At 41.9% G+C, this 19,828-nt stretch overlaps 1 protein-coding gene across 8 annotated transcripts in view; it reads right to left on the reverse strand.

Annotated features, from left to right (window-relative positions):
- The window catches only part of ELAVL4 (ELAV like RNA binding protein 4), a 143,520-nt gene that overhangs the window by 19,272 nt on the left and 104,420 nt on the right, over positions 1 to 19,828 (reverse strand). For all 8 annotated transcript variants that reach the window (XM_082371416.1, XM_082371419.1, XM_082371418.1 and 5 more), the window contains exon 3: positions 6,956 to 7,059. In XM_082371416.1, the coding sequence (XP_082227542.1) occupies positions 6,956 to 7,059 (104 nt within the window). The remainder of the gene's footprint in view (positions 1 to 6,955; positions 7,060 to 19,828) is intronic.

The following is a 19,828-nucleotide window of genomic DNA, read 5'->3' on the forward strand; positions in this document are numbered from 1 at the left end:
CCAAGGCAAATGATAGACACATAGATTCTCTTTCCAGATTCTTGACATATAGGATGGAGCTTCAGAGTCACTTTTTTTCCTCTAGAGAATGGAAAAGCAACCATTGTGGAGTGAATATGTGAGTGCAGCACCGTTTGGCCATCTTCCTCATTTGCCTCTGGACAACCCTTAGAGCATCTGGTCTTTTCAAAACGTGGAGCTGAGAAATGGACAAAAGACACCAGGGATGGGTTGACCAGAGTGGACAAGAAAGGACCACTGTTTCCTGGGATCTGGAGTCCACAATTCTCCTAAGACACCTGGGGTGTGCTGAATTTTTTTTTAAGCAGCTCACGTCACACTGTGGGATCTTTTACACTTGTAAACAGCTAAAGCCCCCAAGCCTCATTCCACACACTTCTGAAAACTTAAGTGTCCTTGTAACCTGCGCCTGCCCAACTTTCTTTTGTAACACAGACACAGGACACTGTGGATGACCTTTAAGATACTGGGAACATAAGAGCCTCACTGGGCAGAGGGTAAGGGAACTGTATTTCCATCTCTCAAACTCCTACACCTGTATCTGAAATTAATCACTCAACGGAAGTTAACAGGGCGCTAGGAAGCAAAGCAGCCAAACGGAATGTGTCACAGGAGAGAAAGTGCCTGGTACAACTGGGGTAGATGGGTCTCCCGTTTCCACTGGTGTTGTGACCCCCTCTCTTCACTCCTCGGGGATTCAGTGATCCAGTCGCCCCTGCTGACCTTGGCAGGGAAGCACTTCCACACCGGCTCTGACTACAGCCATAATGGGGGAGGAGAGAAAATGCCTTTTTATTATTAATGAGACCGAGGGAGGTAGTCTATCATTTCTGGGTGGGGTGATATCTGCCAGCAGAAAATGATCTGCTAACTCTCCGGGAAGCATTAAGAGCAGTGATAGGAGAAATAATTGCTTATGCCGAGAGCAAAGAAAAGATGCCTCAGCGGAATGGAGACCTTTAGCAAGGCAGGTGGATTGCGGGCGGGCGGAGGGAGGGAGGTAAGTCTCCCTGATGACCCCTGGCAAGAGAAAGAAGCAGGAGGGGCAAACTGGAAACTGCAAAACTCAAGTGTGGAAAGATCCCCTGGAGGCACCGTTAGTGCTATTAGAAGAATAACGCGAAAATGGTGAAATGGCTAAGCAACATCAGAGCAAGAGGCTGAAATAAAGGAGCTGCTCTCCTTCTCGGAGAAGCGAGGGTTTTTCCCCCTTCTGAAAAGCCTTCACTCACACACCTTCCCCTCCTCTAGCTCTGCTCCCTCTGGAACCAGGCTGTTGCCTCGCGATAAAGCTTCTTTTTTACTCTCTCACCTCCTCTCCTGACTGAGTGCCAACCCTCCTGGGTTCAGTCAGAGTGGCAGTTGCAGCTTTTTTGTCCCCTCATCCCGACCTAATCCTGAAATCACTCACACCTCCAGTTTGCACAAAGCTGCGCTCTGGGAATGCTTTCTTTAAATTCATATTTTTATAATTTGAGTAATAGCTTAATGCAATGATTAGGAAAAGAAAGGCCACAACATCATTTGTAAATGTAATGCAATGAGAAAAGGAAGGAAAAATATAAAAACGTTAATAGCATGGAGCTGGGAACGGCTGACATTGCCTTCATTACATGATAATGAATTTTCCGAATTATTTATAAATAAGCCTGTTTTGCTTTTAAAATAAGTCAAAAAGCTCCTAATAGAGCTGAGGAAAACCAAAGTCTAAGGCTGACAAAAACTTAGCACAGCAGCCTGCAAGCCGCTGGTTTCGTTCGTCAAACAACCTAAGTGACGCACCAGTGCCAGATGAACCTACTTGGAGCTTTACTTTGACTAGATCCCTCTCCTGCTCAAACCGTGCACAGCTCCCTACTCCGGCTCCTCTACCCCAATCAAGTGGGAACCCCTGCAGCCCTGTGGCAGCCCCCATCTCACTGCATTGGAGGTGCTCCTTCGCATGTTTGTGGCTCCCATGAGAGACGAGTTTCCAGAGGCAGAGCAGTGAACGCTTCTCTAATTCTGCTCCTCAAACTCAGGTTAAAACCCAAACAGGTGTCCCACTACACTGAAAGGTTTAGGATTCTAAATCCTCAAATTCCATTTTGGATCACTTTTTACTGAAGGCTCTCAGTGTAACTTGTATATCAATCCAAACTTTTGGTAAACATATCCCTCTTTTGAAGCTATTACAGAACCATCTACTTTTCTTTGTTCCTAATTAATGCAACACAGAGCTGGACTACTGCAACTGCATTCAACAGAGTGCTTCTTAGAAAGAGGCTGGAATTCAGAAGCTGCTCTTGTAAATGCCCTGCAGAGGTTCAGGACTGGGACGGGCATCCACTGTGGGGTCCAGGAGTACTGGGAATCATCTTCCAGAATCCACAGCCATTTTGCTCAGTGCTTCTTAGCGTCTAAAGTGATCTCTGTTGGAGACAAACGGGCGGTGGGATGGGGGGTTGGAAGCTAAACAGCACTTCCAAGGCCCTAAACAGGGCAAATAATCTCCACTGGGTTTATGGTTGAAATGCTGAGAAAAGACCCAATTTTGGGTCTTTGGCAGGCTAGTCAGTGTAAGCCCATGGTCCATACCCCATGCCTCTCTGACTCACATGGATGGAAGAATCTCCAGGGCACTGCCATCCCTAGGTCGCCAAAGTCCTAGGACCTAGTTCAGGGCCTGGAAAGCAGGGGTCTGAGAAGATATGATCTGAAGTCAGGTCTGTCTCCTGATTGATGGCAGAAGCCCCGAACCACAAGTCTGTTTACTGAAGAACCTGGAGGAGCCATGCAATTCATCTGTTTGCTTTTTATATATCTTCCCTCACCAGGGAGTATAACCCATGTGTGCACAGAGCCAAATACACACCCACACACTCACAGAACGCATGTGCCGCTGAGCAAGCAGGCAGTGAGACATTCCAACACTGACGACCTATTGCCAGTTATTTTTAAAACATTTTTTTCTTATTCCAAATCTCACTTACTCACTGTGTGATCCTGGATAAGTCTCTTAACCTCTCTGGGCCTCAGTTTCCTCAATTGTATAAAGGAGAGAATCACTATTTTAAGAATCAGAGCCGATGTGTGTAAAGCATCTAGCCCTAGGGAAGCTTCAAGGGTGAAATGTTATTAAACGTGCGTAGGGGTTAGAATACTGTTGGACACAGAGTAAATACTCAATATAAGGTATCATCACTATCATTATTATTATTATTTCCTTTCAAGGTCATGCTCACATATTAAGTAGCTCCTCTTCTGGAAGAATCTTTCACGGCACCTTTGGGTGCTAACTCAGCTCAACTGCCGGCCACTTGTGTGCCTTCGGACAAGTCACTTCATCTCTGAGCCTAAACTCCAAGACGGGTGGGAACCTGGCCACTTTCTCCCACTAAAGAAGTTATAATCCAAAGAACAATTCCTCTGCAGTCATGTGCTTGCAAACATGTACTAGATGGTTCCAAGGAGATCTCTGTAATGCATGCTTCCAATGAAGATACTTGTTTTTTGTCCCCAGATAGGCAAGTTATCTGCAGTCATCCACACTACTTAGAGGGGCTTACTTAATGAAGCATTCTCTTTCTCTGCTTTGATGCTGTGTCTACGCTAAGATTGTATTCTCCTTGAGGACAGGGGCCTGGTCTTGCCCTCCATGTGCCCTCAGTATTCACACACAGTCACATTACATCCCTCTTAATAAAGGGGAAACGAACATTTGTTAACAGGGAACCATCATTTGTGGGCACCTTCTCCTAGCAGCCTAGTAATGAATCATTCACTTTCAAAATGCAAAATAGTGTTTGTGCATTTAAATTTGAGTTCAGAGGCTGCAAACTGCTTCTCCGTAAGTCATCTCTTAAGTTTTGTTTGGCTTGCCTACATAATGCTCTAAAATTTTTTGAGTTGGTTTTTAACCTTTAAAAATTGGGAGATTTGGCATAAAATATCTAGCTTTTGGTTTCTATTGAATAAGTGGAAGATCTGACAATGATCTGGGTTTAAATAATCAGTAGTAGCCGAAGAACAGCTGCCCTTTTTAGTGCTCTCCAGCTCACTATAGTCTCCACTACTTCCTCAGGGCTTTCTAGAACTATCCCTGAATCTAGCTGTTCATCATTAACCTTCAAAGCTTAGGAATTAACTCTTGGTTTTCCTGCATCTACGTTGTACATTACATTTGAAGTCGTGTGTTTTGCAGGAAGCAAAAGGAGGGACAGACTTGACCCAAGTTTGCAAACATGTACTACATGATTCTGAGGAGATCTCTATGATGCACGCTTCCAAAGAAGATACTTGTTTTATCCAGATAGGCAAGTTATCTTATTCCTTCATGGGAATAAGAGCAAAGAGATAAATCTCATGTCACTTATCAAAGCAAACTGAAGCAGAAGAAGTAAATAGTGGCCTGAAAGGCAGAAAAGTAATTTTAAAAAATTAATAAATGATGAGACTATTAACAGCACACAAAAAGGGTTTGCTTTTTTCCTTCCCTTTAATATGATTTTTACCTGAAATACTGTGTCCCTTTAGGAAAGGGAAGAAAAGTTAATAAAGGAACCTATCACTCAAACTTAATTTTTAGTATGGCAAATAAACGCTTTAATGAAAGAGCTGAAATCCCCAGGTTTGCACATTAAATTTTCATTCATCGTAGAGAATGGAAATTATTGATTCAGCCGTGGCATCATGCATTTTGAATCCTACAGTGCCTCGGAAGCCCACGTTGCTGCTGGGTGCAAATGTGTTGGCAGCATTTTGATGCAGGGTGAGCACAGGGTGGGTGAGGGAGTGGGGAAAGGGATATAGAGATGGGAAGGAGGCTGACTGGTTCTTCACAGAAAGAAAATAATCAATGTTCCTTGTTTCTAAGATCCACTGAGACACAGCACTTCTTCTGATGGCATCATGGACCAGGGGGGGTTGCATTCTGAGATCAGAAAAGCCGGATCCACTCAGCCTTTTGGGAATCTCCGATGGCTTCAAGGAATACTTTATTTTAAAAAAGCAGAATGGATGGCTAAGAATTTAACCCTAAGCTCTTGGGGAGGTTTGGGTTTTAAGAAAACTGTAGAGGAGAGAAAAGCATCTTTCTCAGTTCAAGATTAGGGAAGAGCATCAAGGGAAGAGCAAATGTCTGACATTCTAATGCTGAACTGGATAACACAGAAAAATCAATCAAACCCACGAAGACACCTCTCAAACTGCTGTGGCCTCATCAAAGAATCAGGTGACAAGAGCATCCCATCTCAAAGCATTGAAAATAGGTATATTTTTCCTTTGAAAGAAATTAATGCTCCTGTCTCTCAGAGGACTACCCCATAATTAAACAACTCTCGATTATTTCTCCCTTAGAGAACTCACAGGGACTGATTCTAAGCTGAGACTGACGCAACCTGTGTCAAGCCCATTTTGGGGTCTTTGTGAAGCCCAGACTGTATGAGATCAGGAAAGTGATCATCTTTAGAAAATAAGCTAAACTAAACTGCAAACGTAGAGTGGCTTAAAAGAAAGGAAAGAAGGAAGCAAGGATGGAAGGAAGGAAAGAAAGGAGGAGGGAGGGAGTGGAGGAAGAAAGAAAGAAAAAGAAAGAAAGAAAGAAAAAGAGAAGAAAGGAAGAAAGAAAGAAAAAGAAAGAAAGAAAAAGAGAAGAAAGGAAGAAAGAAAGAACAAAGAAAGAAAGATAGAAAAGAGAGAGAAACAGAAAGAATGATAACCACATAATATATTCCAAAAAGAGAAGGTTTCTGTTTTGTTTTGTTTTTGTTTTGATTACCTCCCAGCTAAGATTTTCTTACACCCGTAGCCTCCTGTCAGTCTGGATGTTGGAAAAGTAGCTCTGTTGAACCCAAAAGTTCTGGTTTTGTGTTTTCAAATGCTGAGAGCTGGTGCCATCTATAGCTTTCCATTCTGGGAGAGGTTTCTCTTTTGTCCTACTTTGCGTCAGACCTGCTGTTGTGAGGATAAGAGCGCCCAGGAGACACCTCCCCATGGTTTAATAGGCTATGAAGGATGGGACTCATTAATCAGCTGGCAGCTGCCCCCAAACCGGATGCTGCCTGGAGGTGGGGGAAGAAGGGAGAGGGAGGCTGAGGAAGAGGCAGGCTACATCCAGGAGACCACCACTGGCTGTCAGGGGGCAGCGGCCGAAAGCAAACAGCACCACCTCCTCAAGGACCCTCCCAAGGTCAAGTCTGAACGGAGAGAGCGACTATCCAGCCACAGAAATGTCCATTTGGAGGAGAAGGCGCTGGGGGACTGTTTTTCTTTTTGGACTTGAAACAACCCCTCCTGAGATATTATCTACCAGTCTGATTATTTTTGGATTGCTAGAATGTTTACTTTTTCATTCCTCCCCAGATGCTATAGTACCTGTCCCTCTTACACCAGTGCATTTCTTTTAAACTGATTTTTCCTTTTCAAGTCTTGTTTAGGAGGGTCCTCTTCACCTTTAGGTAAAACCAAGATGCTTGGCCTCGCATGTGAGGCCCCGCCCACCTCCTATCCTCATCTTTTCATCATCTCCCTGCTCAACCTCAGGCCATAGTGTGTTCTATATGTCGTTCCCCACTCACAATGTTTATATACATTTTCACAGCTTTGCATGTGTTGTTCCCTCTGCCTGGAACAGCTTCTTCCCTTGGCTCTGCTCTGACCATCTTTGCAGGCTTGAGCTCACAGGCATTCTTGATGGGGGTAGTCGTCCCTGGCATCTTACCTGCTCTCTGGATTGGAGGTCCCACAGCTTGTGGTCCCCTCCCTCTACTCAACCCTCAGCTCTTTCTTCTGTAATGATCTGTGTCCCTCACTTAGTACAGTGGATGGTAAATGTCCTTTTAATAATAAATAAAGAACGCCACTGCCAGCTCCCTCATAGCCTGAATTTATTAGATCAAAGGAATGAAATTTAACCAGTGCTTCCCAAATAAGGAGCTAACATGTAACCTCTTACCTTTATGGTTTTGGTCTGGAGTCTGAGTCCATTTAAAGTGTTGATGGCTTTCTCTGCATCCTTTGGATCAATATAGTTAACGAATCCATACCCTAAACTCTGTCCTGTGGAAACATTTTTTAAAAAAGAGAGAGAGAGAGCTCATTATCTTTATAGAGGTAACACTTCCCATTGCAGTGCGTCAAAACCCTCTAGTACATGGTTCCTTTTATACCAGGGTTTACCCCCAGGTTGAGAAGTTTCTAGTTCTTCCATCTCTCACTCTGGTCAGCCTTTAAACTCACAGGAGCTGCCCCAGCTGGGAATGGATAAGTGCCCCTGCACGTCCACACCATATACACACAAGTGTCCACTTAATTGGTAAGAGGCAGGGCAGGGCAGTGGAAAAAGAGCGGGTGTGGTTTGTTAGAAGAGATCTGAACTGGAGTCCTGGGGCTTTTCCTATCAGCTGTGTGACTCTGAAGAGAATTCACTTAATCTCCTGTTTTCCCCTGACGTTTCTTCTTTGCAGATAACAGCACTCGCCACAGACAGGTTTGAGAGGGTTAACGAGATATTGAGCATGGAATGCCTACCTAGAACATAGTAGCTGCTCAACAGAAGACAGCTCTGCTATGCTCAGTCCTGTAAAATTGGGACAAGTGCTGGATGCAGTAGCTGTGTCTGCTGCCTCAGTCATGCCAGCCATGCCTACACTCAGAGGACTGTAGCAAGATCTGAGCAGCAAAGACTGGAGACATTTATAGTGAAGGCATGGCCAGAATTTAAAGCAGTTGCAACAAATCATTCATTGCCCTCATCACTCCCCCAGCCTAAGAAAAATAAAAAAAGGAGGGGGGGTTCTACTGGAAAGAACTGGGGAGCTCCTAACACAAAGGAGAGAGTGCAAATACACTCTGCAAAGAGGATTTAGCTACTTTAGGTGAAGATGGCATCAACTTGTCTGAAAAGAGAGGTAGCAAGTGACAGGGCTCCCCCTCTGAGTGAAATAAAAATAATGTGCTTGTGATCGTGCCACTGATTATAAATAGTCCATCAGCTCTGCCATGTGTCATCAGCCAAAAATATCATTAGGAAACTTTACATTTTCTGACATACTCTTTAAGAAATACAGAGCTTAGGGTGGCTGCAAAACCAGCTTGAACTTCCCAGGCAATGTTATTGATTTGTGGGCGGCAGCAGAGCCGAAGGGGAGGAAAATGGCAGGACGTCACATGTCAGGAAAGACTGATTACATAAAGCACTCTTTGGAGTACACTCAGACCAGGGCTGGGAGACAATACAGCAAAAAGTCTGCCATGTCCTGGTGACAGGAGCCCACTTCAGCAGCCAAAAAATCTTTCCAACAGCTTCTGTTTTGCTGGTAAATGTCTGTGTTTGTGTTGGTCGTAGGAGGGAACCTGGGAAAACAAGTTGGGTTCCGGATCAGAAAATGGGTGACTTTATTATCCTTTATAGGGTGGAAGTAAAGAGAATCATGAGGAAACTCAATTGCGTTTTTGTCCCCAAAATGGAAAACCCCAAATGACAATACATTAGGATATTCCTTCTGTTTTGGAATAACAGGGTTAGAACAGGAAAGACAGGGGCAAACTTCGCCAGATATGCCCTTCACCAGCCAGAATTAGTAACTGAAGAAGGGGGAGAAAATGTTGAGCACGCTGTAGCTACCGGGGCCCTTCTCTATTTCACTGTGTTATGTGTGGTGTGTGAGTGGTGTGTGTGTATGAGTGGCAAGTGCACGCGTGCACACACACGCACGCACACACACACAGGAGAGTAAGAGTTAGAGAAAGAGGTGTGTGTGAATGCAAGACCCTGCTACATGTTCTCAGAAAATTTTTTGCAAATCCAAAAATACATGAGACTAATTCATTTGTTTAAAAATATCATTCATCCTAAATTCAGCTTCACCTCATCAAGCCTAGCTAAATTCACCTAATTAAATCTATTTTCATCATGCAAATTTATCAGTCCTATTTACCTTGTATATAAGAGAAGCCTTAAAAATTGCTGTAAAATAGTCTTACCGTTATTTCTTTTAAACAGTCATGCACCAAATTGAGGGGCTTTAGAGGGCATTTTTAAAGTAATAATCTCAATGACAAACCTTATGTGTGAGTTCTAGGAAACAGGTCAGACAGAGTCAATCTATCCAACTAAATTTAATTTGTATAAAATTACAATGAAATATGAAAAATATAGACAAAACACTCACCACTTAACTGCACTTAACCACTTAACAATGACTCATTGTACTGATGGAATATATGTGGAAGAATTTATCATGCCTACCAGTGGTGTATGTTCCCTGATATACTATCTTTCTTTCCAATTATTCATATATTTATGGAAATCTTAAATATATATAGTGGCTATGATTTTTATAGTCTATATTTTATCTTTATTTTAGAACTTTGCTTCAGGAGGAAGGAAAACACACTCAGATTCTAGGAAGGTTCTGAAGGTCAAGTGAAGGAAAGACTCCTGCCCAGCAAGATACGCCATATCTGCCCACCTGCCTGTGTAGTCCCAAACCCACCATGACCTTAGTACCTGACTGCAATTAGCACAACCGTGTTAGGCTCACCTGCTCTAGGCTTAGAGAGAGACTGCATTTAACGTCAGGAATGAGGGTGCTTTGGGGAAAACTAAAAACTAGATGAACACCGTTTCAGAAAGGAAAGGGATTTTAAAAGATCAGAGATTTTCCTTGATATAAAATAATGAACTGCAAACTCTAAAACAGGACACTGCACTGAATAGGAGGAGAGAGGTGGAAAGGCTTGCCTGTGAATTGAAAGATATGAGATAAACTGGCAGCACAATAAAACTACCTGTGGTTAGCCTAGTTCATGAACAGGCTTCTTTACTTGCTTCTTTGCCATCATAGAAGGAATACAGCTAAGTCTCATAAAAAATATTCAGTGGAGCTAAGCATATTCTTTTAAAACACTCTTGAGAGGATTAAATCCCTAGGTAGAAAATATAAAAACCCAAGCCTCATTTCTTTCAGAAACTGTTTTAGTAGTGAGGGAGAGTAAAATGAGGAAGAATTTTATGTTTTAATTTTGGTGGCAATGTACTGGTGATGGGTTTTGGATTTGCATTTCTGTATTTAAATTGTACACAGACATAGAAAAATACAAATGAAACATATTCACAAAGAATACCAACACTATTTCTATGAGGACCAAGAGAGCCACCATGCTGGGAAGGCCCAGGGGACCCAGTCTGGAGCCTAGAACTAAGTGTGTCTATCTGCATCCCAGAAATAGATAAGGTTTTTTTTTTCTTCTTCTTCTCAAATAGCTTCATCGTCTCCCTTTATCAGCAGCAGCAAGATTTGACCATACAGGTATGGCAACAGTAATTTCAGAACAGAAAATTAAAACAAACTTTATTTTGCTCCCAGTTTATGAGCTTATTTTGATAGCAAGCCAAACATATAAATTAAATCATTGAAGTTATGTTTATTGAATCATCAATAAAGAAAAAACAAAATCATTAAAGACAAGATAAAATATTATAAAATGAAGGCTACCTCCAATATTTAGAAACTATAGTGACTGCCTGCTCCTTGATGCCCAGGTGATCTACAACCCTTACTTGTGACCAGTCCTTGGCAGTCCTGAACAGCAGGCTTGGGTAAGAGGCCCAGTGACCATGAATGGGCAAGAAAGGCATTCTTGGCAGTTTGGGATAGAAACTTAAAATTAGAATGTAGTTTCCAAGGGAAAACTGTTATACATAATGGCTACATTTTTAAGGCGCTTCAGTGTATTTTGGATTAAACAGATTCTTGTTTTTAACAAGCTTTTCTTAAATCTGCACCTGAATATTTCTATTTTTTAAACTGCGCACATGTGCATATACACACACAAAGACACGACGTGTCCTCGTACTACAATGTGGCAATATTTCTCTTCTGTTATAATAATTTCTATACCTAACTTCTCCCCGTAGAAAGCAAACACTTCTCCCTACAAGAACTAGTTTATAAAGTCTGCATACTTGAACATGGTAGGTACTCAACAAATATTTGATAAGGGAACAGATGGATACATACACTTGTACTAATTCTCCGTTGCTGGAAGCACATGACCAGGATGTGTTTATGTTTGGAGGGAGAAGAGGATGAGAGGGGCACCTGGGGAATTCATTTCGTATTTGTGAGAAAGGGAGAACAGGACAACAAGCTGACATCAGGGACTGGAAAACACAAACAAAAAATGTCCTGGTGGGTTCCCCTCCAGCACAGATCAGGTGAAAAATAAAAACCACCCTGGCTCACGTTTCCAAAGAAATCCTGAGTTTCCAAAGTGCCTTTCCACCCATTATGTCGCATTTGAGTCTCCCAACAACCCTGTGGGAGAGAGAGTCATCATTTATAGATGTGGAAACTGAAGCTCTGAGAGAACAGTGATTTGCTCTACTATCCCTGAATAGCTGAAACTGAGTCTAGATCAGGGGTTGGCAAACTGTTTTATGTTTAGGGTGAGACAGTAAATAGTTTAGGGTTGGTGGGTCTTCCAGTCTGTCATGATGACACTGCCATTGTAGCGTGAAGGCTGCCATGTACAATATGTAAACTAATGAGCATGGCTGAGTGCCAATAAAACTTTATTTAGAAAGAAAGAGGCAATGGGCTCAATTTGGCCTTTGGGCCATAGTTTGCTCACCCCTTGGTATAGACCTTTTGACTCCAAATCTAGTCCCCTTTGCCATTACCACAGTTACTCCACTGGAACTAAAGTGTTGTTGACAACTATACTGAGGCCCTGAAATATCTCTGAAGTTGTTTTGAACCACCTGAGAAAAAAGTAAATTACCTTCAATAGTTTGTGTTAAGCACTTTTATTGTATTCAAATGCTAGGAAATGTCACCATCATAGCTGATTATAACCCCTCATTTCCCAGTCATTCTGGATAGAAGTTGCTTTCCCTCGCCTTTGGGGTCCTGGGGGTTATGACAGCAGGACCCTAAATATGACATCCTTATGGCTGATGGCAGCAGCCGAGAAGCTGTCCCCTCACAGGGCTGACCGGAAGGAGCCTCAGCATTTCTGCACTGCCAACCTGCACACATTGCTCTTTCTTTCTCCAAAGACCATCATTCTCCAGAAATCGAACAGCTACTTCCCTCATCTGCAAAGCCCCCAAGGGGGCAGCCAGATGGGTACCTGCTGTTGATGAAACCTTCTGAGTTGAGTAAGGAATTTTTGTGGATGTTAGAACCCTTAGCTCAGGCTGAAATTCTGTTCTCAAAGCACGTGATCAAATCCCCAGTCACCTCAAGATCACCTGCAGGGCAGTAATCCACATGCTGGGATAACCTCAGCCAACTTCAAATCCTAGGACTCCCTCCCTGCCAGCCCTGACATGACTTTCCCTGTTGTCCACTGCCTTGAAATCTACTTCAACACACCCTAAAGAGGGTCAGAGAGCTCTGAGGCTGTTACTGCATGTACTCATGTATGTGTGGCCCAAAACTGTACTTGCTGTATATCCTTGCTTAATTCATTTAAGCTTCACCAGCCTGTTCCCTTGTCTGGAAAAACGGGGATAATCCCTTATCTTCACGATCAAAGGATCACCGTGAGGATTAACTATATTAACATGTGGATGAACAGAAGCTACAGTTTATTCAGTGCCTACTTTGTGCCAGGCACTCTGCTAAGTGGCTTACTAAAATTACCTAATTTAATCCTGTGTGAAATGGGTACCATTAGGCCCATTGTAAAGATAAGGAAAGTGAGGCTAAGAAATGTTAAATAGCCTGCCCCAAGTCAACCAGGAAGTAGGCCTCCAGGCTAGGATTTGAATGAACTCAGGCCTGTGTGACTTCCCAGCTCACGCCTTTTCTCCACAGGGTTTGGTCTCTCTGCAAAGGCACAGCGGTGTCTGGCATCAGGCAAGAACTCAAGGGGATGCCCACCCCTTGTGTTGGGAACTCTTCCCCTTCTTCACAGTGACTGGGATGCTTTGAGATTCTAGAGCATCCATGGCTCTGTTCCTTCCCAGCTCACCTCTGTGGGTGTTTACACTTGCTGGACAGTCTGAGTCTCGGATTTTCTCCCGCAAACTCAGTGTTAGTAGAGCCAACTAATCAGAGGATTTATTTTCTTTTGGTAGTTCACACAATTCCCTCAAATTAAGTATGGTTTAAAGTCTTGCTACTCTAAGTGTGATCCCTGTACCAGCATCACTGGCATCACTGGGGATTTGTAAGAAATGCAGCTTCAGCTTATTGCTCTGTGACCGTGGCTAAGTTAAGTGAACCTCTCCACACCCTGATTTCTGAGAAAACTACATATCTAACCCATAGTCCCAGGGAAGGGAAGCTCTGACAGGAACGCTCTCAGGACTTCTTAATATATGCTATTTCTTTTCATCCGCAGATTTTGCATTCTTACTTTGCCCCTTTTTGCTAGAGTAATCTCATCTGCAAAATGGACTTAATATTACTTTTTTCATGGTATTATTAGGAGTATTGAAAGTGATAATGCATGTAAAGTGCCTGGTATATAACAGAGGCTCAATAGATGCTGGTTTCTTTTCTTTCGTCTCCCATGCCCCAGTAGATACTGCCTTACACCGTTGCGTCTGAGGATGCTATCTTCTGAATGAGGTCCCAACCTCCTCAAAGGTAGAGAATGTTTCTAATGCTTTTCTTTCACATTGGAGTACATAGCATGCAAGAGGCATACTAATTCCACAAATAACTGACACCTACTACATGCTAGATACTACGAGTGTGCCTCCAATGACCAAGAAATTGTTCCTGCCTTCAGGTGACTTGTCTCACTCCCTCACCCCCCAATCAGAATATCAATTCACTGATGGCGGAAACCAAGTATTTTTTGTTCTCTGCTATGTTCCCAGAGGATGGTGGTAAGAGGTATGGAACCAGATCCCATGAGACACATCTGAAAGACCTGTGGGCTTTAACCTTGAAGGAGAGAAGATTCTAGGGGTGCTCAAAGCCCTTTCCAATACTTGAAAGGTTGCATGGGAAGTCAGGGGTAGGCTTGCTATGTGGTGTCCCAGGGGAGAGAATGAGAATCAGGCAATAGAAGAAAGTGAGGGAGTAGATTTTTGCCTTGATAAGAGGAAGAACTTTCTACTAATGATTTTATAAGGATACAGGCTGCCTTGTGAGGTGGTAAGGGCCCTCTGACTAGAACTACGCAAACAGAGGCCAGATCTACATTTTATCAAGAGATGTTGCAGCAGTTAACAAGATCAATTCATAAGATACCTTCTAATGCTAAGATACAAAGGTTCTAAATTATATTTATTTGAGACCCCATGCTCACAGTTTATCCTGATTTCTAACTGAGAAAATAAAAATAATAGAGAATATTTATTAAGCACCTACTGTGGGCTAAGCACTTTACATATATTATTATTTAAATCTTTACAACCTCTGAAGCAGGCATTTCCATCCCTGTTTTACAGAAGGGGAAACTGAGGCTTCAAAAGGAGAAATAACATACCCAGGGTTATTTGGCTAGAGAATAGTAGCCAGACCCATCTGACTTCAGAGCCTGTGCACTTTCTGCTGTGCCCTGGTTTCTTGAATATGTGCTGATTTGTGTGTTAAACACCTGCCCTGACACAGCACAGTGTGCCTGAGACTTTGAGAGAGCCTGGGTTTTCTAGTACTATCTCCAAGTCTTCATTCTTTCCATTTAATTTCAATATATACCCCAAAGTATCCCATTCCCATCTTCCACATTGGTTGTGTCTGTCAGACTGGATCTGGTAGGTCATAGAATGACAGTCTTGGAAAGGACTTTTAACTATCAATCATCTTTGAGTTTCTTCTACAGATTTGGCAACTGAGGACCAAGAAAGAAGCAAGCAGTTCATGGTCTAGTAAGAAAATCAGAACTGTGAATCAACAACTATAGTAGAGTGTGGCTAAGTGTTGTGACAGTGAGAAGGAGAGAGGGTTTTCTGGAGGATATAATTGAGCTGAGACTAATTTGAAAAGATTGATAGGCGATAGCCAGGCCATAGACAGAGAAGGGCATTCCAGGAGGAAGGGGACAGCTTGAGCATCTATCCCTGGAGGAGAGAAGACTGCTATTCAGTTTATGGCTATCACTTCCAGGAGGCCAGTGCTGCTGATGTCAACCTGAACTGTCAATATCGATTCTAAGTTGAGTGCGCAGATGTATACATGAGATCTCCCCATACCTCTGGCACAGATTCAGGAATCATTTAGACATCTGAAATTTTGAATGCCTCTGCTCTCTGCCAACAACAAACACTATTAAAAAAAAAACAGGACCCAGCCTTCTTATTCTGAATTCCCAAAGTATGTAAAATTACATTGAATCAGTACCTGGTTATTTCCAGAGGCTACATTCTGGCTTCCTAAGTAGATGAAATTTCCCAGTTGAGAACTCATCATGCGGCATCAAGATGATAACAAGCAAAGCACTTGGTCCATAGTGGGCATTCAATATAAACTTGTCGAACTAAATGTATTTCTCAGTGAACCCTAAGCTCCTTAGGGCAGGGACATGGGTCTTATTAATCTTGGTACAACCAATGTCTGGCACATAGTAGGCTTTCAGTAAATCCATGTTGAATGAATGAGTGTATGAATTCAATAAGCAAATGAATAGTAACAAAATAGTTATCATTTTTTGAGTGCTTACTATGTATACTGAGTGCTTTATTTCTTTTTTTCCAGCTTTACTGAGGTATAATTGACAAATAAGCTTGTAAGATCATACACACTACCATATTTAAAACAGATAAGCAACAAGGACCTACTGTATAGCACAGGGAACTCAGCTCAATATTCTATAATAACCTAAATGGGAAAAGAATTTGAAAAAGAATGGATACTTGTATGGGAATAACTGAATCACTTTGCTGTACACTTGTAACTGTGTATTAACTATACTCCCAATAAAATAAAAATTAAAAAAATAAAATAAAGTGTACATCATGATGATTTATATATATATATATATATACACATATATAAACACCTTGTGAAAAGATTCCTCCCATCTAGTTAATTAACACATATTTATCTTCTTTTTTTTTCAGTGAGAACATTTAAATTCTACCTGACTGCTTAATTTGTATCATCTCATCTGCTTCCTAAAACAATCTTACAAGTTAGGCATGGTCACTGCCATTTACCATTGAGAAGTCATGTCCAGAGGCCTCAGATCCCAAGACACAAGTCCCTCTGACTCTAAAGCTCATACAGGCTTTCAACAGAGTTTCCTGATTTCAGAGACGATATCAACCAAACTGTTCCAGTAGATGTAAAACAATACCTCTGTTACTGGGGTGAGGTACTTGGAAATTCAGAGTATATATGATGATTTCCAGGAGTCCCGAAAGCAGGAAGGACCAGTTACAAAGCTACACTATTTCATAAAGAAAGCCAACCAACCAGTTCTCAAAGGAGTGTTTTTAAAAAAACTTAACTCTTTTCGTTTGTTCTATAAAGTAAGTTGCTCCAAGTGACAGATCTTCAAACATACACTTCAATAATAAGCCTCAATAAATGAAAAAACTGAACTAATCTGAACCTTATTTTTCTTCTGCCTGTTCAGGAAAGAAAGGAGATTCATAGGATAAAAAGCTAGTATCAAGTACTTAGACTTAGTTAAAAAAAACCAAAAGGAAAAAATATTCTAGGTAATGTACCGGGGAAAATAGAAGCCTCAGTGACAACTAGCTTACCTTCAGCATTTATCACACAAAAAGAGATGTTCAAACTGATGACCCTGGGGCAATAAGAGATTCTTAATAGAAGCAACATTAAATTAAATTATGTTCAGAACACTCTTACAGACAGGAAAGAATAGTCACATATTTAAATATTTTTAACAAGGGTCAAAACAAAAAGAGGAGGAATTTGGCAAACTCCCAGCTAGCCAGAGAAATGAACTAGAATTCTTAACTCTTGATTGGCTTACTCTCACATGAAACAGACTTCTCGATGTCAGACAGACAAGACCTTCCCCCTAGAATGGATGTGAACCAACAGGTGATTCCAGAACTGCAGCTGATGTCAGAGAAGGGTTTAGCAACAAAGGAAGAAGAGGCAGAAAAAGTTATCAGGTTAATACTAATTATATACACTGTAATCAGCCTTTGGGAAAAATGAGATTGTCTATGGGTGAAATGTCTGTGGGTGAACGGAATTGCTGTATTTAGGCACAAAGAAAATTACTTCCAAAACTCCCATCAGACACTATTCTTATAAAGGGCAGGTGGAGGCTCCTGATATCATATTGGGATTTAAATTAATTAAGATAAGTTATGTGAGAGGGCTTGGCACAAGGGAGATGTTTCATAAATATTAACTGAATATAAATCTATTAAAATTGCCTTTATTCGAAGTAAAAGAAAATTCATGGCTCTCAGCGAAGGAGGTGAGATAAATAACTGGTCTGTGCAAAGCTAAGTCAGGATGTCAAATATGAGTTGCAGAAGAATTTTGTCTGAAAACCTTTACCAGTGTCTTTTCTGAACTAAGGGCATAGGGTTCTCTGGCCTTGGACTTAACCACTAACGGCTGTGTGGAACTCCCCGTCCCTACCATCAAGTTCAATGATAGTGAAGTACCATCAGGAAGCTCATGACTGTGGTCTGAAAGCTCAGTTTGGCTCCAACAAATGTTGAAAAAGAAAGAAATTCCCCAGATGCATGAAAAAGAAAAGAAATAAGAAGCAAAAGTGTATTTTCCCTTTTCTTCACCATTCAGCTTACAGTTAGGAAATAAGACAAAATAAAGAAATCAAAAGCCAAGAACAAAAGAACTCACACAGAAATGGGTCTGTGGAGTAAGAATGGAGGAGGGAAGCCATCTTCTTTTGTTGTTTGTTTTTAAAAGCTAAGGGCTTCTGGGGGAATGGCTGCACCAAGCAGGTGTGACCAGCTTCATTACACCGAGTCAAATACCTGGGAGAGGTGAAAATGAAGGAGTGCCTGGGATCTGTGTGAGGATCACCAAATGTAAACACCTTCTAGTGGCTCAGCTCTTTCAGGTGATGGAAAATGAAACGTCACCCTGACAGTCAGGAGACCAAACGAACCCATAATTTAAATAATTCCCAGAACATACCCAGTACTCAATAATTTTCAACAAAAATGCCTAGTGTGTGATGGGACTTTGCTGGTGCTAGAGAGATGGACCCATATGGCATCATCTTCCGTCCCTTTTGGGAGTCAGTAACACTCTCCTGGGACACCAAGGTCTCCACTTGCCCATCCACATGCAGTAGATGACCCCACCTCTTTCTTAACAAAAGAAATGAGGTCATCAGGTAGTAACTGGCTCAAACTGTCTTCTTCCCTTCTACCTGGAAAACTTATCCCTAATGGAGCTCCATTTCTCCCTCCTGGCTAAGAATGTACAGTCCATAAACTGCTGGAGAAGAAAAGCTTCTTTGGGTAATGTTACATGTTATATACCATTCTTTTAAAGATTTATAACACACATTAGCACAGACTCAGAGAAGCAGTGATAAAAAGAAACCCCTTTATAACTTGGTTTACTTCAGTTTCCCAAACTCATGCGGTCACATAAACTATTTTAAAAAACATATTACCTATTAAATACCTTTGGGAAAGACTTTTAGATGGGATTCCCAAATGAACATTACTCTTTCAAACAGGACTGAATACTGTCTCAAGATATAATTACCCTAAGGTGGGGGGGGTGTGGACCCCGACTCTGAGCTACAGTTCCTAAGATAGCAGAGGCGCCAGCAGAAAACAAGGAGACCAAGCCAGAGAATACCACTGTGATAGTCCATGATTCTGTTTCTCAGAAGACATCACACAGACTTGCTTCTGGGATAATCTAGACACAGGACAGAAATGCACAGTGGGGAGGGGGTCAGACATCTGTGTGTATATTCACATGTTAGTACACATTGTACAAGTCTGGTTCTAGCTTGCTGTGTATCAGTAGTCAGCATGCGACGAGCTCAAGGTGTTTCACTAGGAGAACCAAAGATCCAGAAGAAAAACAAAACAAAATTGTGTGTGGCTATGTGGACCCCAAGCAGGAACACACACTTATAGGTACGTACATACAGGCATACACATGAACACTATCTATATTTAACTAACTAGGCATACAACCCTGGGAGGCAGTACAGTACTGTAGGTAAAAATAGAGATTTTGGAGTCAAACAAACATGGGTTCATCTTTTCCCTGCCATTTAGAAGCTGTGTGACCTGGGACAAGTTACTTAACCTTTCTGAGTCTGTTTCCTCACCTGTTAAATAGAGCAAATAATACCTACACCTCGCAGAACTGCTGTGAGAATTATATATGTCAGGTGCTGTTCTAAGTGTTTTACATATACTGATGCTCACAATAATCCTATCAATATCCCTATCTTACAAATGAGAAAACCGAGGCGCAAAGAGAGTAAACATTTTCCTGTTATACAGCTAGTAAGAGGTGAGGTTGGGATGCATACAGAGGCAACTAGCTCTTAATCACTAGGTCCTCCTGCCTCACACAATCCTGGATTATAGTAGGTCCACAATATTCCCCTGGAAGACACAGACACACATACACAAATATATAAACACCCTACACCTCCTCTTCCTCTCTGGCTTTTCAAATCTGCTGTTTTTGTCATTAGTTTATTACACGATGCAGTTCAAGTGGGCAGCATGCAGACACCAGCTTCCCAAACACAAGGATCCTGTGTGGCTGCTCAAGGAAGAGAAGAACAAATTCAACCCTGAGAAATGTTAGTTCATTCTGAACGATGACTCACAGCCGCTATTTTCACAAACAGCCTGCTAATTAAACTTTCTTATGAACTCTGCTAACCAATTTTTCCAATGCATGGAGAAAAATCATTCATT

The sequence above is a fragment of the Balaenoptera borealis genome (assembly GCF_965194805.1).
Source record: "Balaenoptera borealis genome assembly, chromosome: 1".
NCBI classification, from domain to species: Eukaryota; Metazoa; Chordata; class Mammalia; order Artiodactyla; family Balaenopteridae; genus Balaenoptera; species Balaenoptera borealis.